Genomic DNA, 21,498 nt, shown 5'->3' with positions numbered 1-21,498 from the left:
CCTTTAAACCAGAGCTCATGCTCCTGGCATGTGAGTGGAATTTCAATATCCTCGAAAGTAATATATTCCTCCGGTGGATCATCTTCATTGTAGAAGTGAAACAAATGTGATATTGGATTTGATTCAGGGAATACTATCCATGAGTAGAATACCTCTGTCTGGTGAGATTCATGTGCCTCTATTACAAAAACTTCTCTACCACCTCTTGGCGTTAGACCATGTTTTATAAGTTTTAAAGTGATGGCTCTCCTTAAATTAATAGGAATGATTATAGCATTCTCATCGGTTTCAATAAAACCTCTATGATTTAAAGCTTCTGCGACTTCGTCTGCAGCAGCTCCATTGTTAACGGCGTCTTCGGTACTTGTTTAATGAAAGTTGCAGAGCAAGTTTCAAGGGAACAGAGATAAGGTGCACAATATTTTGGAACACTGTATCCTTCAACGTTGAACAAACCAAACAGCTAATACATAGGATTTTCGTCCTACTCAGCTATGGTGGATTTTATCCCTACCCACTCCAGAATTCTTATGGAGTATTATGAGTAGGGGGTCTCTGAGAAAAGCACGACTGAGTTACTTCAGTATCTAGCATTAAATTAGTGCCTTACCAAACCGTTGGGCGCCATGTAGTGTAGTTCCTATATTCCTGATAGGTTCTGCGCATTGGAATAATATATCCTATAGATTTGACATAGGACTGAGGTCAGTATGTATCTATCGAGTACATTAAACTTAATTAATTGTGCTTGCCAGCTAACTCAGAGGTCACTAGAAACTTCTTGAATGAACAAGAAGGGATTAGTCTCTGACAACAGCATAAACATGACAACTTTGTTTGCCTTAGAATCGAAACAATATCTTCAGTGTCGTGGAAACAGATTACAGTTTCACTCAGTCAATCATGCATGCTCGTTTCTACAGAGTTGCATAGAAATAGAGAGACAGCGTTTCAATAAAAGGGGTTACTGTACAGTCTTATTTCTCATGCAAGAGATATGAACTGCTACAATCGTAATACAGAATGCTAAGTATAATACGTACAGCATTAGCAGTAAGATAAAATAATACTGCAATAGCATGGCTTGTAGTTATGACATATATTCATAAAAATACAAACATAAATAACACAGGCTAAAATACTCAACTGGTGCTTCTAAAATAATCCTACCTCAGTGTACCTAACCTAAGTGTAGTACAAGGAAAGAAGTAGGTGCTGTTCAGCTGTAGTCTAGTTTAGCTTAAGTTTAGTTTTGCCAAGAGTTGCCAAAAGTTTCCGTAGGTTCTAATCAGCTCCATACCTTAGAATGAGAGAGGTTGGTATCTCTTTCTTAGGACTCGATCTCTAACACCCCGCAAGGGGAGTCAGAAACACTGGAGCTGGATTCTCAGCGAGGAGGATGACAGCGTGTGGTCAGTGCATCAGTTGGGGACTTGACTTGCTGTGGCAAGCGGCGTCGTGCAAGAAGGTAGCCGAACCGCACCATGCCTTGCCATAGCAAGTTAAGATATATTTATACCTTGAAGGTGTTTAGGAATGCCAGTATTGACGTACAAGTCAGGCCTAAAAACATCATTAATGAACTCCTAGGGAATAGATGTTCATCCATAATAAATGAGTTCTTAGAGAAATCAAGTATCAAGGCAAGAGGAAGTCCTAAAGGCTTAAGAGTCTGATTTTCCAAGAACTCGTTGTGACGAAGTGGATCGATGTAGTTGACCATGCCTGCATTTGGTTAGCATGGGCCATGCCTTAATAAGGGCTGGATTTCTATGCCTAAATAAGGGCAATGTGAATTGTACCTATATAAGGGCATAAATCGACAAATCTATATACGATATCTAAATCGACACACAACAGCATCTTCAACACTTCCTCCTTGATGCTGGCCCTCATCTTGTCAGATATACTGCAGATCTTATTCTTCACAGGCATACTGTCCCCCGCAACAGTGTCATGTGTACACAGATGGGTGAGAACTATCAAGAATTGCCGTGCACACCTTTTATAGAATGTTATGCTTCTTCTTTTTCAACTTCAAGCTGTTTGCGTGCTCCTTGGGTTATGTGATCTGACCTTTTTTTTCCACGTCAGAGTAAGCAACATCAAAATTGGAGTGCCCCAGCACTCCAGATCCAGGCGCACAGCTGATATTGTGATTGTCACACATATTTTAAATGACTTTTTCCTTTTCTTTTCCAATTTCTCCAATAAGAAATCCATGTACTCCATGACTTTAATTTCATTCCTTTTTATTATCGCTGTTCTTTCCACACGTGATTAGCTTGCATGACATCCCCAAAACGCCGTCATTAAGAGGGAAACGTGGTTTAGAGCAAAAAAATGGAATCAAGCTGCGAAGGTACGAGATAGAGTGGTTGCAAATCCAGGGAGGTAACAGTGGGAGGAGGTGATAGCAGTATAGGGGTGAAAGATTGGGCATGTCATGTAAGGTTATGGAAGGGTAAAAACACGGGAAAGGGAGTTGGTCAGAGGAATCCTTACAGTTTAATTACGTAGCACTTCAGCTCCGGGTTTTAGAGGGAATGCGCTATACACATGGGTTGATCTTAAACATAGTATGGTTCTTTGGCTTTAAAATGGAAAGTGCCGAGCGTAGCAATTTGAAGCAAAAATGTTAACAGCAACGTTTTCTTATTTTGTAGTGAACCCCTGAGGAAGGGCTGTGTACAGCCCGAAATGCATTGGGTAAAAGGCTCACTTACATTTGAGGATGTTTTATGTTTTTTGCTGCCTGAAAAAAGGCCTAGAGTGGCATATCACCACCCCCTTTTTCTGAATCATTTTTGTCCACCATAAGCGTGGAAGGGTATACTCAGATGTGAGTCCCTAGCTCATTGCACCATCAGGATTCAAGCAAGCCGGGCCGAAGACGGCTGAAATGCCAGAAACCGGTACCCGGTAGCTTGTTTCCTTCCCAGTGTAAGAATTGGCTTGGTAGTTTGGTCTGCCCTGTTCCCATGATACACTGGGCCAGGGTCAGACTAATTTGCATATAGCCAAGTTCTGAGCTGGGATGGTGCAGTGAGCTAAAAAAGGGTGATGGATCAAGCCCTGATCTTTGGACTGGGTAAGAGTGGTCTGCTTAATTCAGACACTCTGTTCATCACCACCCCCTTTTTCTGAATCATTAGAGTGGCATATCAGTGGCATTAGAAGTGGTAAAAACGCAAGCTAATCACGTGTGGAAAGAACAACTACAATAAAAAGGAATGAAATTAAAGTCATGGAGTACATTGATTTATTAGTGGAGAAATTAGAAAAGAAAAGGAAAAAGTCATTTAAAATATGTGTGACACTCATGATATCAGCTGTGTGCCTGGATCTGAAGTGCAGTGGCGCTCCAATTTTGACACAGATGGGTGAGCCCAGGGATCAGTGAGAACAGGGAGGAAAGCTGCCCCATTAAGTGGTGAGAGTCCCTCTGCTGTACTCGGGTCAGGGTAGGGTAGAAGTTGATGCCTTCCCCTGACCTACCTGCTCCTTAGAAAACAGGAGGTTGGGGAGAGGTTCTCTCTTCTCCTTAATTTCAACATCCGTCACCAAGAGCATGGTGACTTCGAGCCTCTCACAGTGGGGCTTGAGGAGATTGACATGTTGGATCTTTAACAAGTTCCTGGCCATCCCCACCACCTACAGGCACTCACCCCCTTCCAGTGGTTCTCTCACTCTATTCAATACTTATGCCTTCCAATCACGAACTCCCTAGCCACTTGGAAGCAGGTTGATTGACCACGCAACCGTAAGACGATACTTGAAGAGCTCTGGCACTAGAGAGCGCTCCACATGTAATTTTTAGGCCACATCAATGTGGCAAAAATGGATGTCCTCCACTGTTTCCATATCTATTCCAGTCATTGCATACTCCCATCCCCACTGACGACATCAGGTGACTGTAGGAGGACCTTCACACTTTCATTTCCAAAGGAGATTCCCCCATGTTTGCGCTCCTTTTGCTACCAAGAAACCGGGAAGGGCTCCCCTGTCCCATGCTCCAGGATTACTATTGGGCCGCCCATCTGCACTGCATCTTTAAGTGAGTGGTTCAAAAGAGCAAGAAGAACCGGTGGACATTGACTGAGCAGGCACCTGTTGGCCAATTTGGGGCCTCGCCTGGCTTCCAAAGCAACATAATGCAACCCCGACATGCACAGTACTGAAGATATGGGACAAATTAGCCATCGGAAGAGGTCTAACTACTGTCCCATCCCCAAATACTCCAATTGCGCAGACCCCTGGCTTCTCTTCCGCCCTCCCCGGGATTCCTTCCCAGATTTGGTCCAGGGTGAATGCAGACTTCTACAGGACCTATTTCAGGGCCCGCTTGTCAAGCCTTCTGACCAATGTAAGAAATAGTTTCATCTCCCTAAAACTACTCGTCAACCATACTTTCAGCTCCAGGCACTGGGCCCTCTACCCCTCTATGCAAAAGCTGCCACCCTTACCCTCTTTGAGCAGCTGGTTCGCAGCTTAGAGGGCACTGCAGGCAGGTGTCTAAGGAAATCAAGGTTCTACAACAATCCCGCCTCCTCCCCTGCCATTCATATAACTGGAAATGGGCCCCAGACAACACTCTTGATATCACTAAGAAACAGTGGGAGCTGCTCTGTAAAGACATCCCGAGTGTACACACAGAAGCATTTGTCAGCAAGAGGCTGCCTATAAGATAATGCTCCAATGGCACTACACCCCAGCCCCTCTCCGCTCCATATTCCCTACAGCCTGTGCCGCATGTTGGCAATGTGGAGCGTAGAAGGGGGACTATCGCCACATATGGTGGGCATGCCCTTCTCTTACCAACTTTTGGAAGGAGATCCTGAGTCAAATCAAGGGCACCCTGGGCTGTTCTATTTCAGCTGCTGGCCGCAATGACTCACACGGACTGGTCTCTCACACGTCATATGATGGGCGTGGCCAAACAGCTTATAGCTTGAGCCTGGAGGTTCCCCTGGACCCCTCAGCAGCATCTTGGTTCACATAACTTTGGCACACCATTGTTAAACAGCAGATTATTCAGAAATTGTTCCTCACAGATAAAATGTTCTAGCACCTCTGGACCTCTGGACCTCTGGACCTCTTATTGACTACACGTCATGCTTAGAAGACTTTTGCTTCCAAACCCCCAGATTACACACTCTTCACATGTTTGACACATCAGGATAAGGGGGAGTTCCTCCTTACCCCCGTTGGGGTCTAGTAGTGTGAAATTACACTGCGATCAGCATCCCTTTCCTCTTGCGGCTCCACTCCCAAGGGACCAAGGCAGACTGGCTAGAGACCCCCTGACCTTCCCTGATGCCCCGCTTATTCCCTCCCTCCCCGTCCCAGTTTGTTTACCAGTTCCATTCTTCAACTAGGCAAGCACAGACACGAGAGCAGCACGTCCTGTCCTGTTCTTTAGCTCTCCTGGCCTCTCCACCAGGAGCACATAAAGCAAGCCATAGGCATCCCCCCTGCCAGGGGGTTATGAACTGTTTCAATGTATTACTTGCATACCTTGCTCGATCTGTTGCTACTGCTATGCCAATGCCTATAGATTGTTTTCTCAACTGCAAAAGTGTTGTAATGTTTTTGAAAATGTAATAAACAGATTTGAGCAGAAAGAAGAGGAAGTGAAGCCAGCGTGTGCGCGTCAGTTAGAAGGCAGCAAATAGGAGTGACAATGAAGTCAACGAATGGGCTGGTTGTCTTGTTGTATACAATATCTCTTGCAAGTGAGAGCGCTGTCGCAGGCGAGACCTAATAAACGAGTACCTCAGGTAGGACCTGCATGGATGCTCATCTACGTTGAGAGCAGCGCTTCGGGTCTGCGTTCTTGGCACTGGTCACTCCCCCTTCCGTTATGAACACTTTGCAGACGTTCTCACTTGCAGAATTATTAAGTCAGATATTGAAAAGCTGTGGAAGATGTTCAAAATGTAAAAACATTTTTACAGGAAGCTCGACATTTCCAAAAGCTGTAGGACATTTTGAAAATGGCAGTGCTCCACAGACAATCAAGAAATCTACCTTTTTTATAGAAAGAACATGCACCATCAGGCCTGCCATGCTCATCATCCAATCTTTTCCCTTCGCTGGACCTACTCCAAGGTCAGCATCGTCTGTTGGATGGCCACACCTGGTGCCTGGAGAGGATTCCCTTTGTCCTACTCGCGTCATGCTCAAATAACTTCCCCGAAGACTCCAACCTTAACCTTCTATGTTAAAGCACCAGTCAAGAGCTATTTCTCGGGGTTACACCAGTTATGTACTTCTAAAGTATGTTTTCGAAGTCAATGAAGGAGAATGCAGTTTTTGCCGACACTCACACGAACTGCCTCGCATGTTAGTTTTTATGCAGGGTGCCTAGTCTGAGATAACAGTGCTTATTAAGCAGTATGCACTCATAGACACTCGTACAAGAAGATGCCAATTTTGGCAAGCTACTTATTACCATCCATTATTATGTTAACTTGTGTTTCGCAGGGCAAGCAGTACTCGTTTCTGCAGGAAACAGTGACGCAGTCAGTGAGTGGGTTGGGTTAGGGCAATGTGGAAACATTTGCTAAAGACGCCCTCGGTTCTCGTTATTTTTTTCTAATTGAAAGTAGTGGACAGAGTACTGCTATTGTGAGGAAAAATGCAGCGCAATACAGCATCCCTCTCCAAACTGAACATAAGAATCTTCATACTGTCCGCGAGCCTCCTCATTGGAAACTTGGCGCAAGGTAATATCATACTTTATATCATGTTTATGTTTTTTTCCCGGAAATATGTGACATTAGATTCTTTCAGAACTTCAGTCCTTGCAAAGGTACTTTAAAGACAACCGGGCGTTTTTGTATTTTTTAAAAATCTGAATTAACATTAGACATAGGTCGAAGTTGATATCACATAGCTATTTTAAACCGAGTTAACTTTTTATAATGATTGGTTCGTTATTCTGTAGATTGCACTTCTTCAGATGTGCTGCGAGGACTAATTTCACTGGCTGCGCAGTCATGAGGAGGCATAATGCTGAAAGCGGAAGTGTTCGCAGCAGTTTCAGATACTTTCGTTTATTTTACTTCAAAATCTAGAAAGAAAATTAAAAGTACTTGATTTAACGGTGCAGCGTCTGCACTCTCGGTGAGCTTCATCAGCTTTCCACTCCACTAAAATACTTGTGGCAATCTCAAACGCATTGGAATAAAACCTCAAGCACTGACAACCACCAAATGTTTTTTATATTCATCCCACACTTCTATATTTTCTTCCTAAGTATGCTGTGCGGATACAATGAATATTCAGATTTAACTTTCATGTTTTCTGAGAATTTACAAAACAGCAGTTTGAGGCAGTTGGACAGGAAGTGTTGAATCATGATGACACATATCGGTTTCCGAACTAGGTACTTCCGAGGAGGGGATGTGTGAGCGCGAGACGAAGTGCCTGTCTTCATGGCCCTTCAACTTTCTCCTAACAAAAGCAGCATTTTGTGACTAAGGAGTAGTTTTGTTAATTGTTCTAAACAACAAGGCCCTTGCTTCACTTTTGCGTCATTTTTAACATGGGAAAAGTGACTCAAATGTGGCGCAAGAGGCTTGTAAATCAGCCCCCAAGTGTATACATTTGCTGCAGATTAACATGCACCTATATTTTTTGGTCAGGTGCTCCAGTGGACAAGGCGAGATACAAGTGGGTGCGATGCAAACCAGACCGCGCTTCAGCGAACTGCATTGAAGAACAGGGACCGGAGTTTGAAATCACTCAAGAAGCCAATAGTTTTCTCCCTCGTAAGATCGTCCCAGTGATGTAAGTGGAATAATGCTCAGTTCACAGCATAGCATGTTATGCACCTTGCGGTGACACTGCTGTCACACTGCACAGAAGTCTATCTCATACTCAAACATTTCGGACATGCTTACATAAAGGCGATAAGAATGTGAATATATGGGTCATTTTATTTCGAGATATTTAATAAGTATCTCAACTGTGTTAGGGTTTAGGCATTATGAAAATATACACATTTGCCTTCTGAAACTTAATAATGGAGCACCACCTGAACGTATTTGAACTACATCTTTGAGAAACTTGACTAGCGGCAGCTCGGGCTATGAAACGGTTACAGGAGGCCATATTTGTGATAGTATTTAGTTTAGTTTTTTAGTTCTTTAGTTTTTTAGTTTTATTTTATTATGATTTGGAATTCCGAAGAATTCCACATAACATTACAATAAAACATTAATTCATAAAAAACAGTATTAAAAACCCAAGAGGTTACACCCTGAAATGATCCTACATTACACACAGTACATAATACATTTTTCATTAAACCCCTAACTTTGGTTACAGGAGGCCATATTTGTAATTGTATTTATATAGCGCTTACTACCCCCGACGAGTACAACAGTACTCTGTAACCCAAAGGATTAGTGGTGGATTAGTATAAGGAAATATAAATTGTTGATTTGAGCGGTGGACACGTAAGTCTGTTAGTTTGATTTAATAGTATAAAGGAGGGAATAGTCTAGATATTGTTATTTGGAAGAACATATTAGACAAGGTTTGGGATGAGTCAAAGGAAGGATAGAGGAGAGAAGAGTCTAGAAAGGGTTATTAGGGAGATCATAGTAGTAAAATGAGGTTTGGGGTGAGTGAAGGAGGGATAAAGGAGAGAAGAGCCTAGAAGAGGTTATTAGGGAGATCATAGTAGTAAAATGAGGTTTGGGGTGAGTCAAGGAGGGATAAAGGAGAGAAGAGCCTTGAAAGGGGTATTAGGGAGATCATAGTAGTAAAATGAGGTTTGGGGTGAGTCAAGGAGGGATAAAGGAGAGAAGAGCCTAGAAAAGGTTATTAGGGAGATCATAGTAGTAAAATGAGGTTTGGGGTGAGTCAAGGAGGGAATAAGGAGAGAAGAGCCTAGAAAGGGTTATTAGGGAGATCATAGTAGTAAAATGAGGTTTGGGGTGAGTCAAGGAGGGATAAAGGAGAGAAGAGCCTAGAAAAGGTTATTAGGGAGATCATAGTAGTAAAATGAGGTTTGGGGTGAGTCAAGGAGGGATAAAGGAGAGAAGAGCCTAGAAAGGGTTATTAGGGAGATCATAGTAGTAAAATGAGATTTGGGGTGAGTCAAGGAGGGATAAAGGAGAGAAGAGCCTAGAAAGGGTTATTAGGGAGATCATAGTAGTAAAATGAGGTTTGGGGTGAGTCGAGGAAGGATTGAGGAGGGAAGAGTCTAGAAAGGGTCTTTGGGAGATCATAGTAGGAGAATGAGTTTTGGAATGGATCAGCGAGTGGAGGTAGAGGATATATTGAAAGAGGTATAGGATGAGACAGAAAGTAGTCCATTAGAGGGAGTTGAATGTTTTTCCCCTTTCTTTCTACAGTAGGAGTAAAGTAATAAATATATAGGTACATAACTACATAGAAAGGGTATACATGCATAAGGAAAATAATAATAGAGATATAAAATTGTATTGTATAAAGTTCCAGATGTGCAAGTATGGATAGATAGTTAGAAATTCAGACTTTCCAGCGTTGCTGTATGTACAAGCTCATTTATTTGTACATTTTTATATATTGTTTAAATATTAATTTGCTTTTATCATGCTTATATATTGCGATAGATAAAATAAACAGAGACCCATCAGCATGTTATCAAATAAGTATATGAGTGCTATACAATGACCTATATACATGTTAAGCATAACATATTGTATATATATTTAAATAGAAATATTTAATTTAATCATAAGTAATATATGCCTTTGTTAAGCAAGCCAAAATAATATCTACACATTTTAAGCCATAAGTAGTATACATAACTGTACAAAGAAATGCACACATGTAAATACGTACAAATAATCAGATTATACATGTTTACATGCACAGGCATATGCTGCACATTTGTGTTTGAGTGTGGTGGTCATGTAGGAAAGAGCTAACTCTAGAGTAGTTTTCTAAAGATATGATATTTTTCTGCGGTTCTTACCTTTGAGGGTAATGAATTCCATAACTTGGCTGCTGCTACTTAATGTCGAATGTTGCTCTCAACACAGCCCTTTCATTTGTATCAAGATGTGTCCCCTCAAACAAGCTGGCTTATGCCCTAATTACTTACTAATAGCCTTCTTTACACTAAGTAACCTTGTAAGTGCTGGCACTGGTACAGCCAGAGTGCAGCAGCTATTTCACAGCCAAAACTGAGTTCCAGATCAGTCACACAGAATTGTCCCTACTATGTCTCAGTGCAATGTGCCGATACCTCAACAAAGGCAGCAGTGCCAGTGACAATTCTCTCATTTCAAGGGCATCAGTCATTTATTTTGTTAGAGTTGTGACCTGGCTAGGACCAGTCAGAGGTCCTCCTGAACACCACTGGTACCAGAACCATCTCAAAATGGGGTGGGTTCGGATTGAATACCTCAGGCCACGCACTTTTCAGAGCCTCGTGCTACCTGTGAAAAAATGTATACATCATAAATGAAGCCTTACATTTGCGATATAATCATGTTGATGTAGGTAATGGCTGCTGGCACTATGGTGCCAAATGCTTGAGCTGCCCTCAAATGTTTCACCAGACATGTTTGAATTTTGAACAAGGTGCTCAGGCTGCCAGAAAACCAGAAACGGAGCCCTGCATGAAGTGTGTGTGTGAGACCAGCGCCACACAAACATTTCTGAGAGATCTGGCTAGTTAGTACCTCACACCTTGCTGATAGATACAGCAGACACTCAAGGAAATTAAGGCCCTAATTACAATGTCGGTCGGAGTAGCCTCCATCTGACATTGATGCGGATTGGGAACTGACCAACCTCAGGTCGGCAGTTCGGACCCCACAATTAGGATGCCACTGCACATAGTGTGGTCCCAAACTTTAATTTTTCAATGGGAGATTATGCTTCGGGCCAAAAATGCCTGCAGCACAAGATCCCACTGAAAAATGGAACTTTTTAAACATCTCTGCACCCTGAGGGAGGCACCTCATGCAGGGCCCCATGCGGATGAACAGGGGAGAAAGGATCCCTGCTGGAGGCCCAAAAAGACACTTTCCGACAGCCTTTCCATGTCAGAAAGGCCGACATGGAAAGGTTGTTAGAAACGAGCATCATAATCCCAACAGCGTATACACCACCATTGAGGGATTATGAGGAGCTTCTGAACGAAGCCGTTGGTCAGTCCCTTTGACTGCTGCCTCCGAATGCACGCGTCCTAATGCTTCGTTCGGTCTGCAGCAGTAGATGAGGTTTGGACCACAACCGGTCCAAACCACATCATAATGAGTCCCTAAGTATTTATTAGCATTCACCAGAAACCCTTTATTCAGTTTGAACAAAAGACTGAGGTAAAGCCTGCAAAGCTTCGAACTAATACCTTGAAGATTACACACAGCTGTTTGCAATGGGTGCAAAACAAATTGGGCTACTTTACCAACATTGTAACTTTTGACCTGGAAGTTACACATACATAAAATAGAACTTTATGACCTACACCTTAAATTCACTGCTCTGCAGCAGACACATCAACTGTTCAAGATTTTAACTACCAGAGTTATCTAACCAGTATTAAAGGCTGGCACTTACTGACACGTAGATCTTTGAAGCAAACGCCTTGACTCCTTCAGAGCCTGATTTAGATCTTGGCAGATGGGATGCTCCGTCAAAAACGTGCCGGATATCCCGTCCTCTATATTACAAGTATCATAGGATATAATGAAATTGTCTGTCGTGTTTGTGATGGAGTATGCCATCCGCCAAGTTCTAAATCAGGCCCTAAGACATATTGAAATGCATTATTTTTGTGACAAATTAGGTAAAGCAGAAGAGCCTTTCCATGTTGCCATTTACTTGAGAAAAACGCACAGTCTAACTATCAATGACTCTGCTCCTCATAGCGCTGTCCCTCATGACTCCACTCCCCTTCTGCTGCCGCCATCTTGCCACCCATTTTGTGGGTTCTCAAGTAACATTTTTATTCCATTTCCAACCTTTCATCTCAGCCTCTATCCACTCTTGAATTTAAGGTTGGCTTGACCTGATACAGATAGGCTGTTTCTTGCCCAATCAAAAGAAAAACAACACCTTGGGTAGAAGTGCCTGACATGGTTTTTGTATAAAAACCTTTGCCAGCACCCTAAGATGGCGCACGCGCTTGTGCCTAACATTCTTTGAACACTTAGCTACTAAAACAATATCTTATACAAATGCCAGTGAAAGGTACCTCTTTCGAGGGCTAAAAGCATCCAACTTCAATGTTCTCAGAGCCAGCAATATATATCATGGTGACAGGAACACCTTAAGGTTGTAGATTTGACAAAATAAATCCCTTCAAGTGGCAGTAACCCTTTGCATTCAATCCTAGTAGCTCCCCATGCAGCCCATAACATCTTAGAAGTGCAATCTGCATACCCATATAGGAATCACTGAAAAGGATTCAAGTTCTGTGAATGATCACAAAAGAAAGGCTGCAATCGCCTATTCGGCTTAAAAATTGAGAAGAGTCCCAAAATAAGAATTCTGCCTCCTAGTGGGGAACAACCTGGAACACTAACCTGTCTCTGGTGACACCGCTGACATTCCCGATTAGTCAGCCCTGTTCTTTCAGAAGTTGAGTCGTTGGATGCTTCTAAGGCAGGTCAATTTTGAAAACACTGGGAACCTGAGAGCAGGTAGGGTAATTCACAGAATACATGGAAGGTGTCTTTGCCTAGCACTGGAAGAATAGGAAGTATGACATCTGAGCCCAAAACAGAACACCACAATAAGCATACCTTCTCCCTCTTGATTTATTCATGAATTAACAGAAAGAGTCAGATTAGAAAGATGCTCCCTGGACTCCCTGAGAAAAGGAACCAGTAATGAAGGGGTGTCCACCATTTGCCTAGAAGGGCCAGATCCAAGACAGACTTTCATAATATCCACAGACGATTAATTGACATACACTAAAGGCCTAATTGTTTACAAATGCAACAGGATATAATGCACTTGCTATGCATGGCTTCCGTAGGAAGCCTATATCATTTGCACCAGATTCTAAATCTGCTAAAAAACTAATGTAAGCGTTGATAACACAACTCACTACGCACTGTAGCTATGTCATAATGGCCTTCTTGGGTATGGCTGACAGGTTACTCCGAGTACCTGTCAGCGCAGAGATGCTTGTCTGCTTTGACTGAAAGCAGAAATCACAGCTGCCGGTGGGGGAAGTAAGACAACAAAGGGGTGAGGTTGGTTGAGGGTGGTAAGGTATTTATTTTCACATTTGTGTCAGGGAGGAAAGGCCATGTTATGTATGGACGCCTCATTACTCCTCTACCCCTGCATAACAATTGAAAGCAAGGGCAGATTATTTTGGGGGGCTATATGGAACTAAAATTATTGGCTGGTAAAAAATGAACTATTGGGATTTTTTTTACCTCAGGGTTCTGAGTGATATCACAGCTATGCAAATACGTTATTTACTTGCTAAATGAGCCTAAACCCGACACCCATTTACAAACCACGTCTATTCTTTGTGCACACATCTCTCTGCCTGCCTGTTATCCATGAAGCCCTTTCACACAAATGTACTCACACTCAGCCTCTGCTCACAACCTGGCGATAAAAATGAAAAAAGACAACTTTGTTTAGAAACTGGTTAGAACAGTGTGGCAATCGTATCCTACCTTTATTTTTGTTATACAATTTAGTCATTCATGTCTAATAGCTATTGTTTATGTCATATAGACTATACATGTAATGTGGAATTCACTGATGCAGTAGCTTCGGTTTCAATACAGCAGAAGCGGTTGGAGATTGTCTCAGCTTGATGCCTTAGCTCTCTACACAAGAACGTTTTTTTGAAACAGCTGAAGACAATAATGTATGCTTTGACTAGAAAAGTACCGAATGTGCTTCTCAGAAGCGCAATGTTTGTATTCCTCCTCAAAGTTCCAATGTGGGTAGAACTAGAACCAATTCTGACACGCACCACATTTAATCTACTGTACAACAGATTGCTGACTGTTCTACTGTTGATAATTTTTTCAGTGATGTCACTGACCATGTCATGAATGATGTAATATGTGACATCATCAGCAGTGGATTGCGGGTGCGCGATATATAGTTAGTGCAACTAACTATATATGGAATTTCAATGGTTTTGTGTGAGTAAAATAAGGTTTTGTAAATGCTAATTCCTAACTATGGGGGTCATTATGATTGCGGATTTTCCGCATCCTCGGGGCCGGCGGAAGCCACCGCCGGCCCCGAGGATGCGGAAAATCCGCAGCGGACTGACCAAAGACCCACCGCCAGATTAGGATGGCTGGTGGGTCCTGGTTTCCGTCCGCAGCTTTTCCGCCGCGGTCGGATTACAACCGCGGCGGAAAAGCTCTAATATGGTGACGGTGTCTTCCAGACACCGTCCACCATATTAGGATGGCCAGTAAAGTATGCTTTTCCGCGGCAGGTTTTCCACCGCGGAAAAGCATACGGAACTTCACTGCGGGGGCCCGTTGCGGGCCCCATAGGTGAAGGGGGGGGTGGGGGGTGCACATGGGGGGTACATTTGCATGCAGAAAGCGGCAGGCACCGCGCGGTGCCTGCCTCTTTCTGCATGCAAATGCAATGCATGCATTTTTAACATTGCCGCGGGTGCAGCTTGAAGCTGCACCCGCGGCAATGTTAAAAATAGAGGATGTGTCCGCCAGGGTGGCGGTCACATCCTAATTGCACAGGAGGGAACTCCGCATGCCATGCGGAGGTTCCCTCCTGCTCTGGGGTCGCGGACAGACGCAAGTCCGTCCGCGATCCTAATCGACCCCTATTTATGGTCTATACCCCATGGTTTTTTCAGTGAATTTTCAAGGTTTTGTAAATGCTAATTCCTAAATATATATGGTCTATAACCTATGGTTTTTTCAGTGAATTTCGATGGTTTTTTAATAGCAAATATCAAAAGCTTTAAAATGTCAAGTACGTGGTAGGTAAAAACATTTTCGTGTCTATGCACGCTGATGTGCTTTGAACGCTGCCCCCCCCTCTTTTCTTTTAGGAGTATTCTCTCTTTGCAGATAGTGAAGGGTAGGTAACGCAGGCCTTTGCCCCCGTTGCAATCCGTCGTGCCTGCTTCCCTCTCCATTTGATTGATTGTTATCCAAGCATTTACTGTTTTGGAATTGGTTCTCTTTGGTTCATTCTCTATTTACAAACAAGCACAGAGTCGCAATACTCTGTTTAGTCTTTGCAGATAGTGAAAAATCGTTAGAAAAAACAAAAGGAATCAAGCAAAATCAGTAGGCCACTAATGGGATCTCTTTTTGACCTCGCTAAAATAGAAACATTAGGAACAACCCCTCATGAGAAATATGAAACTAGTGAGAAGAACTGATTTTGACGCCATGATGGCTGCAAGATAGCTCGGCTCCGCCGCCCACCCTGCCCAAAACGACAAACCCTATGCAAATATTATAAATATATACAACACACCAGCAAAGTAACAGGGTAAAACGTTTTATTAAATAACTATTTACATGGCAGCCTGCTGCAACATCGATCCAAATGCATGCCGCCGTTCCCAGGATTTCTCCCCGACTACTCTGCGGCCTACGAGATGGAGAGGCCGGGGCGTTGACTAGGCGGGGCCTCCGGCCGCAACCACAGCGCCAACGATCGCTGCTGACGGAGGGGAGCCTTGCCGGTGAGAGGCACCGATCTGAAGAACCGCTGCCTGCGGTGCCTCCCTGAGCCGCTTGACGGAGGCCCCCGAGGGGCGGTGTGGTGGCGCGGACTCGGATGGGGCACTTGGCTCCTGCCCCCTCCCCAAGTCTTGTTGCCCTGGTGTGGCCTGAGATCGCCCCCGACATAGGCGGCCGGCTCCCGGGGTCAGGCGGAACTTGTTGCCTTTTGGTGACTCTTCCATTCTGGACCTTGTCCCACAATCCGTTTGACCTGAAGACACGTCCTGCGGTGCCCTGGTCTAACCATCACATATACCTGCGCCAGGTGACGACGTGGGGTGCACTGGAAGGGAGAGGTGGCGCAAACGAGCCTCCCCCACCTCCCCAGGTGGAGGTTTCTCAGCTACACCCCAGTGCTTCACTCGGCCACCTGAGTTGCGCCCACTCCTGCGGCACAGGGCCTCGCTCGGCCAGCTGAATTGCGCCTGCTCTTGCTATTACAGCGTCTCACCCGCCATCTGGCTGAATTGCACCCACTCTTGCGGTACAGCGACAGGCTACAGGTTACATCGGAGTTCCCACTGAAGAATGGAGTGGACATGGACCGCACCGTGCTCCATGTAAGGAAAGACATAGACAAGCGCTGTGAGATATTGTATGTAGTGCAGACCATCACTGGGAACGTGAAAAATTGTATGGTGTGACTGTGCGTACATGCCCTGATTGTATGGTATGAATGTGTATGTATTCCATATGCCCGGCCGATAAACGTTTTGTTTGCGCAACTGCCGTGTTAGAAAACAACATCGTGACGCGTCGCGTAACCGCGACGTGTCGCGTAATGCGTCATATGACGCGCCGCGTTAGCGCACCCGGAAGTGCTCCGGTGCGCGAGGCGTGAAGCGCAGCTTCCCGGAAGCGATCCGGGGCACGGCGCGGAGCGCGTAACGTAAGCATAACAGGTCATGTGACTTGTTAATAAAACTTTTCATTGGTTCATTTCACTTTTGGGTTCCTAATGATGTAAGGCTAGGTCATGTGACCTAAAAATAACACTTTTCATTGGTTGAGAACTATTTTTTGTCCCAAATGATGAAAACCCCTCCTTGTTTCCTCACTCTGACTTTCATCTTTGTGAGAGGAAGACCTTTTTTCATCACTTAGCAATAGCAAGTGTTGTAGCTTCAGCTGGTGCATCCCCACCACCACCACCACCTCCTAGGAAGAGAGTACCACCTCCTCAGGTGGTGGTTGAGCAAGAGGTGCCCCCCCACACCTTCTTGTTGCCTGATTTGGCCAGCTCAATCGATCGAGCATGAGACTCTGTTGTGATCTGAAGAACCGCTGCCTGCGGTGCCTCCCTGAGCCGCTTAACGGAGGCCCCCGAGGGGCGGTGTGGTGGCACGGACTGGGAGGGGGCGCTTGGCTCCTGCCCCCTCCCCAAGTCTCGCTCGGCCAGCTGAGTTGCGACCACTCTTGCAGCCTACGACATGGAGAGGCCGGGGCGTTGACTAGGCGGGGCCTCCGGCCGCAACCACAGCGCCAACGATTACTGCTGACGGAGGGGAGCCTTGCCGGTGAGAGCCAATGATCTGAAGAACGGCTGCCTGCGGTGCCTCCCTGAACCGCTTGACGAGGCCCCCCAGGGGCGGTGTGGTGGCGCGGACTGGGAGGGGGCGCTTAGCTCCTGCCCCCTCCCCAAGTCTCTCTCGGCCAGCTGAGTTGCGCCTGCTCTTGCTATTACAGCGTCTCACCCGCCATCCGGCTGAATTGCACCCACTCTTGTGGTACAGCGACTCTTCCATTCTGGACCTTGTCCCACAATCCGTTTGACCTGAAGACACGTCCTGCGGCCTGTTCCCTGAATGTGTGCAAGGGGACGGTATTGATTGGATCAAGATGGCGACTTCACACAAAGCTGACTCAAGTGTTGCTGCTGATGCTATGCAGACAAAAACTGGTTTTCAGTTTGTACATTCTTCAGGATTTTTCCATCCAAGGCTGGTTGAGAGTTTGTAGAACGATGGCTTCAGATTTTCAACATACTACTCTTCAACATTCTTCATAAATGTAATTCTGGTCCTGCCGCTACTTATTGGAGACATTAAACTATACTCTGGACCTGCCTGGCCTCGACCAAAATGGCGTCAGTATGGGAGCGACTTGTAACTCCTTATGACGTTCTAGTTACTTAGCCTTGACGTTATGGGGGATGTATGCGGTCTTTGTGCACATGGCGGGCGGGGAAGGGTACTGACTGGGAATACGGACAACCCTATTGATGTCGATTTTTCATTATTGATTATTGTATTAATAAAGCTTCGAAGTAATGTTACCCATGATACTCGCCCATGGTGTGCGTATGGACGATTTTATTGTAACTGATCCTGTTATACTTTCAAGTAAAAAATCAACCTTCACTGATCCTGCAACCGTTTGTCACGTTTACTTTTTTCAATTAAATGGCTCGCTTGTTACCAACTCCTATACCCCTGGCTTTTGAAAGACACCATCTTGTAGAATAAAGGGCTGCGTCAAGGGTGGTATTGCCCAGAATGTCTTGTTTTCTAGTGCTCGTAATGACGAAGCCAGAACTGCCGAAAGGGATTCTGGTCCTGCCGCTACTTATTGCAGACATTGAACTATACTCTGGACCTGCCTGGCCTCGACCAAAATGGCGCCAGTATGGGAGCGATTTGCAACTCCTTATGACGTTCTAGTTACTTAGCCTTGACGTTATGGGGGATGTATGCGGTCTTTGTGCACATGGCGGGCGGGGAAGGGTACTGACTGGGAATACGGACAACCCTTTTGATGTCGATTTTTCATGATTGATTATTGTATTAATAAAGCTTCGAAGTAATGTTACCCATGATACTCGCCCATGGTGTGCGTTGGACGATTTTATTGAAACTGATCCTGTTATACTTTCAATTAAAAAATCAACCTTCACTGATCCTGCAACCGTTTGTCATGTTTAGTTTTTTCAATTAAATGGCTCGCTTGTTACATACTCCTATACCCCTGGCTTTTGAAAGACACCATCTTGAGGAATAAAGGGCTGCGTCAAGGGTGGTATCGCCCAGAATGTCTTGTTTTCTAGTGCTCGTAATGACGAAGCCAGAACTGCCGAAAGGGATTTTGGTCCTGCCGCTACTTATTGGAGACATTGAACTATACTCTGAACCTGCCTGGCCTCGACCAAAATGGCGCCAGTATGGGAGCGACTTGCAACTCCTTATGACGTTCTAGTTACTTAGCCTTGATGTTATGGGGGATGTATGCGGTCTTTGTGCACATGGCCGGGGGGGAAGGGTACTGACTGTGAATACGCCCATTGCACAAAAGCGTATCGGGCGCTCCCCACGCAAAAAAAATGATTTTTTTTTTTTTTTTTTGCCTTGCGAGGCCCTTTTAAAGCCTCCACATCAAACCTAGGGGGTCAGGGAGGATCTACTATGCCCCCTTATGGTCATTTCCCCCTTCGTTTTGGCCTCCTCTTGTCTCTCGATCCTACCGAGAGACAAGATGGCGGCCGCTCCGGACTGTTTAGAATGTTGACAGACACCGGAGAGCCAATCAGCTTCGCTTCGCGAAGTTCCGTTACGCGTCAAGTACGCGAACCGGAGCGCTACCCGAAGCGCTGTCACAGATATATATATTTTTTTGAACGTTAATTTATCAAAATCCACTGGAGCACATATATTGAGACCTAGCAAAGGCACATCGGGCTAACAGTCCCTACAATTTTGCCAAGTTTCATGCAAATCCATTCAGCCGTTCGAGCTAAAAGTGAGGCCGCCCGCCCTATGGAAATTGACATGGGAAAAACGCGTTTTGGGACCCCCCTTTTTTCTCGGCCCCCCCCTAGACGAACCCCCCCACATTTTCAGGGGCTGCTCAGAAACAAAATGTGCAATTTTCCTGAAAATTTCAGCCAATTCCGTCCACAAACGCCAAAGTTATTAGACATAGAATTTTCAAAAATCCCATAGAGAAAAAATCCTAACTATATATACCTACTGGCGACCGCCAGTAGGTAATATATATATATATATATATATATATATATATATATATATATATATGACTGCTACGCACTCCACATTCCTCAAGTGAGAAAATAGACGGCACTCCAAGTCTGCGTTTTACCAAAAAAGATTTATTGGCAGACCCCCCTGCCCCCTTGACAAACGCGTTTCACCTCAATCAAGAAAAAAAAAAATATATATATATATATATATATATATATATATATATATATATAGGCGTGTTCAAGTCAGCTTCTCTATTGAAACGTGTAACCTACATGAATAAACCGTGGTTTACTTTCAGAGAGTTAGTCCTTCTGTGAAGAAGACGCTTGTGTGGAATATATTTTGCCAGGAGGCCTGCCCGACGCGGCTCACCACCTGTCTACGGGCCACAGACTTCAGTAATCCTGGTCGTTTTGCGGATATATATGTATATATATATATATATATATATATATATATATATATATATATATATATATATATATATATATATATGTCATTTGAGATGTCATCAGTGATGTCACTGGCCATGTCATGAGTGATGTAATATGTGACGTTATATATCCAATATGCACCAGGGGGCTGTGTTGCAGAGAGGTGTAAAAATGGGCGTGGCCTCATTACACCTCTCTGCAATGCAGTCCCCTGGCGCGTTTGCAGAGGGGGAACTAATTCCCCTTGCATACTGGAGGTCCCTGGGGCCAACTAGCCCACCAGGAACCTCCAGTATGCGCCAGGGGGCTGCCTTGCAGAGAGGTGTAATGTGGCCATGCCCCTTTTTACACCTCTCTGCAACGCAGCCCCCTGGCGATTTCTAAAAAAAATAAAAATATTTTTTGGGGCCTTGGGGGTCCTTGTGGGAACCCCTGAGCAGGCCTAGGGGGTTAGGGTGTTTCTACCCTGCCCCCTTTGCGTTTTTGCATGTTTGTTTCACTGCTTTCTTGTGCCTCAGTTCTACAGAGGCACAAGATGGCTGCCAACACTTCCTGTTTTGGAGTGTTGACATACAGTTGACAGCCAATGACCATGCAGCTTGTGCTCTGGAAGGTACAGAGTACAGTACAGAGTACAGTACTGTGTACGGTACTTCGTACCCCACGATTTCTAAAAAAAAAATAATAATAATTTGGGGCCTTGGGGGTCCTTGTGGGAACCCCTGAGCAGGCCTAGGGGGTCAGGGTGTTTCTACCCTGCCACCTTTGCGTGTTTTGCACATTTGTTTCACTGCTTTCTTGTGCCTCAGTTCTACTGAGGCACAAGATGGCTGCCAACACTTCCTGGTTTGGAGTGTTGACAGACAGTTGACAGCCAATGACCATGCAGCTCATGCTCGGGAAGGTACAGAGTATAGTACAGAGTACAGTACAGAGTACAGTACAGAGTACGGTACTTCGTCTCTAGATATCACTATGATTTTACTTTTGATTTTCTCAGGAACTACTGAACTGATTTACACCATTTAACAAAAAGCACAATCTGGGAGCCGAACTCTACCTCTTTGCCAAATTTGGTGTAATTCCGTTCAGCCGTTCGGGGTGCAGCCCTGGCTAAAGGTCCTATGGAAAATTGCATGGGGAAAACAGGTTTTGGGACCCCCCTTTTTTATCGCTCCCCACTTGACAAATCACCCCCAAACTTTCAGGGAAGGAGCGGAGCGGAGCAGGCCATTTTCTTGGAGAATTTCGTGAAGATTCGTCCACCAGCGCCAAAGTTATTCCAAATAGAATGTTGTGGATTTCCTATGGAAACTAGGTCCTAACTATAACTACCTACTGTCGACCGCCAGTAGGTAATATATACATATATATATATACATATAT

General features: G+C 44.6%; 1 protein-coding gene across 1 annotated transcript in view; it reads left to right on the top strand.

The window, feature by feature from the left end:
* The first annotated feature begins 6,569 nt into the window (after positions 1–6,569).
* Positions 6,570–21,498, top strand: part of SRGN (serglycin) — a 67,586-nt gene continuing 52,657 nt past the window's right edge. The window contains exons 1-2 of the mRNA XM_086922396.1: positions 6,570–6,728; positions 7,650–7,794. Of these exons, the coding sequence (XP_086778522.1) occupies positions 6,641–6,728; positions 7,650–7,794 (233 nt within the window). The 5' untranslated portion in view covers positions 6,570–6,640. The remainder of the gene's footprint in view (positions 6,729–7,649; positions 7,795–21,498) is intronic.

The sequence above is a fragment of the Lissotriton vulgaris genome, chromosome 5, assembly GCF_964263255.1.
Source record: "Lissotriton vulgaris chromosome 5, aLisVul1.2, whole genome shotgun sequence".
Taxonomy (NCBI): Eukaryota; Metazoa; Chordata; class Amphibia; order Caudata; family Salamandridae; genus Lissotriton; species Lissotriton vulgaris.
Note: the sequence above shows the minus strand (reverse complement) of the source record. Positions and strands in the feature narration are given on the sequence as shown.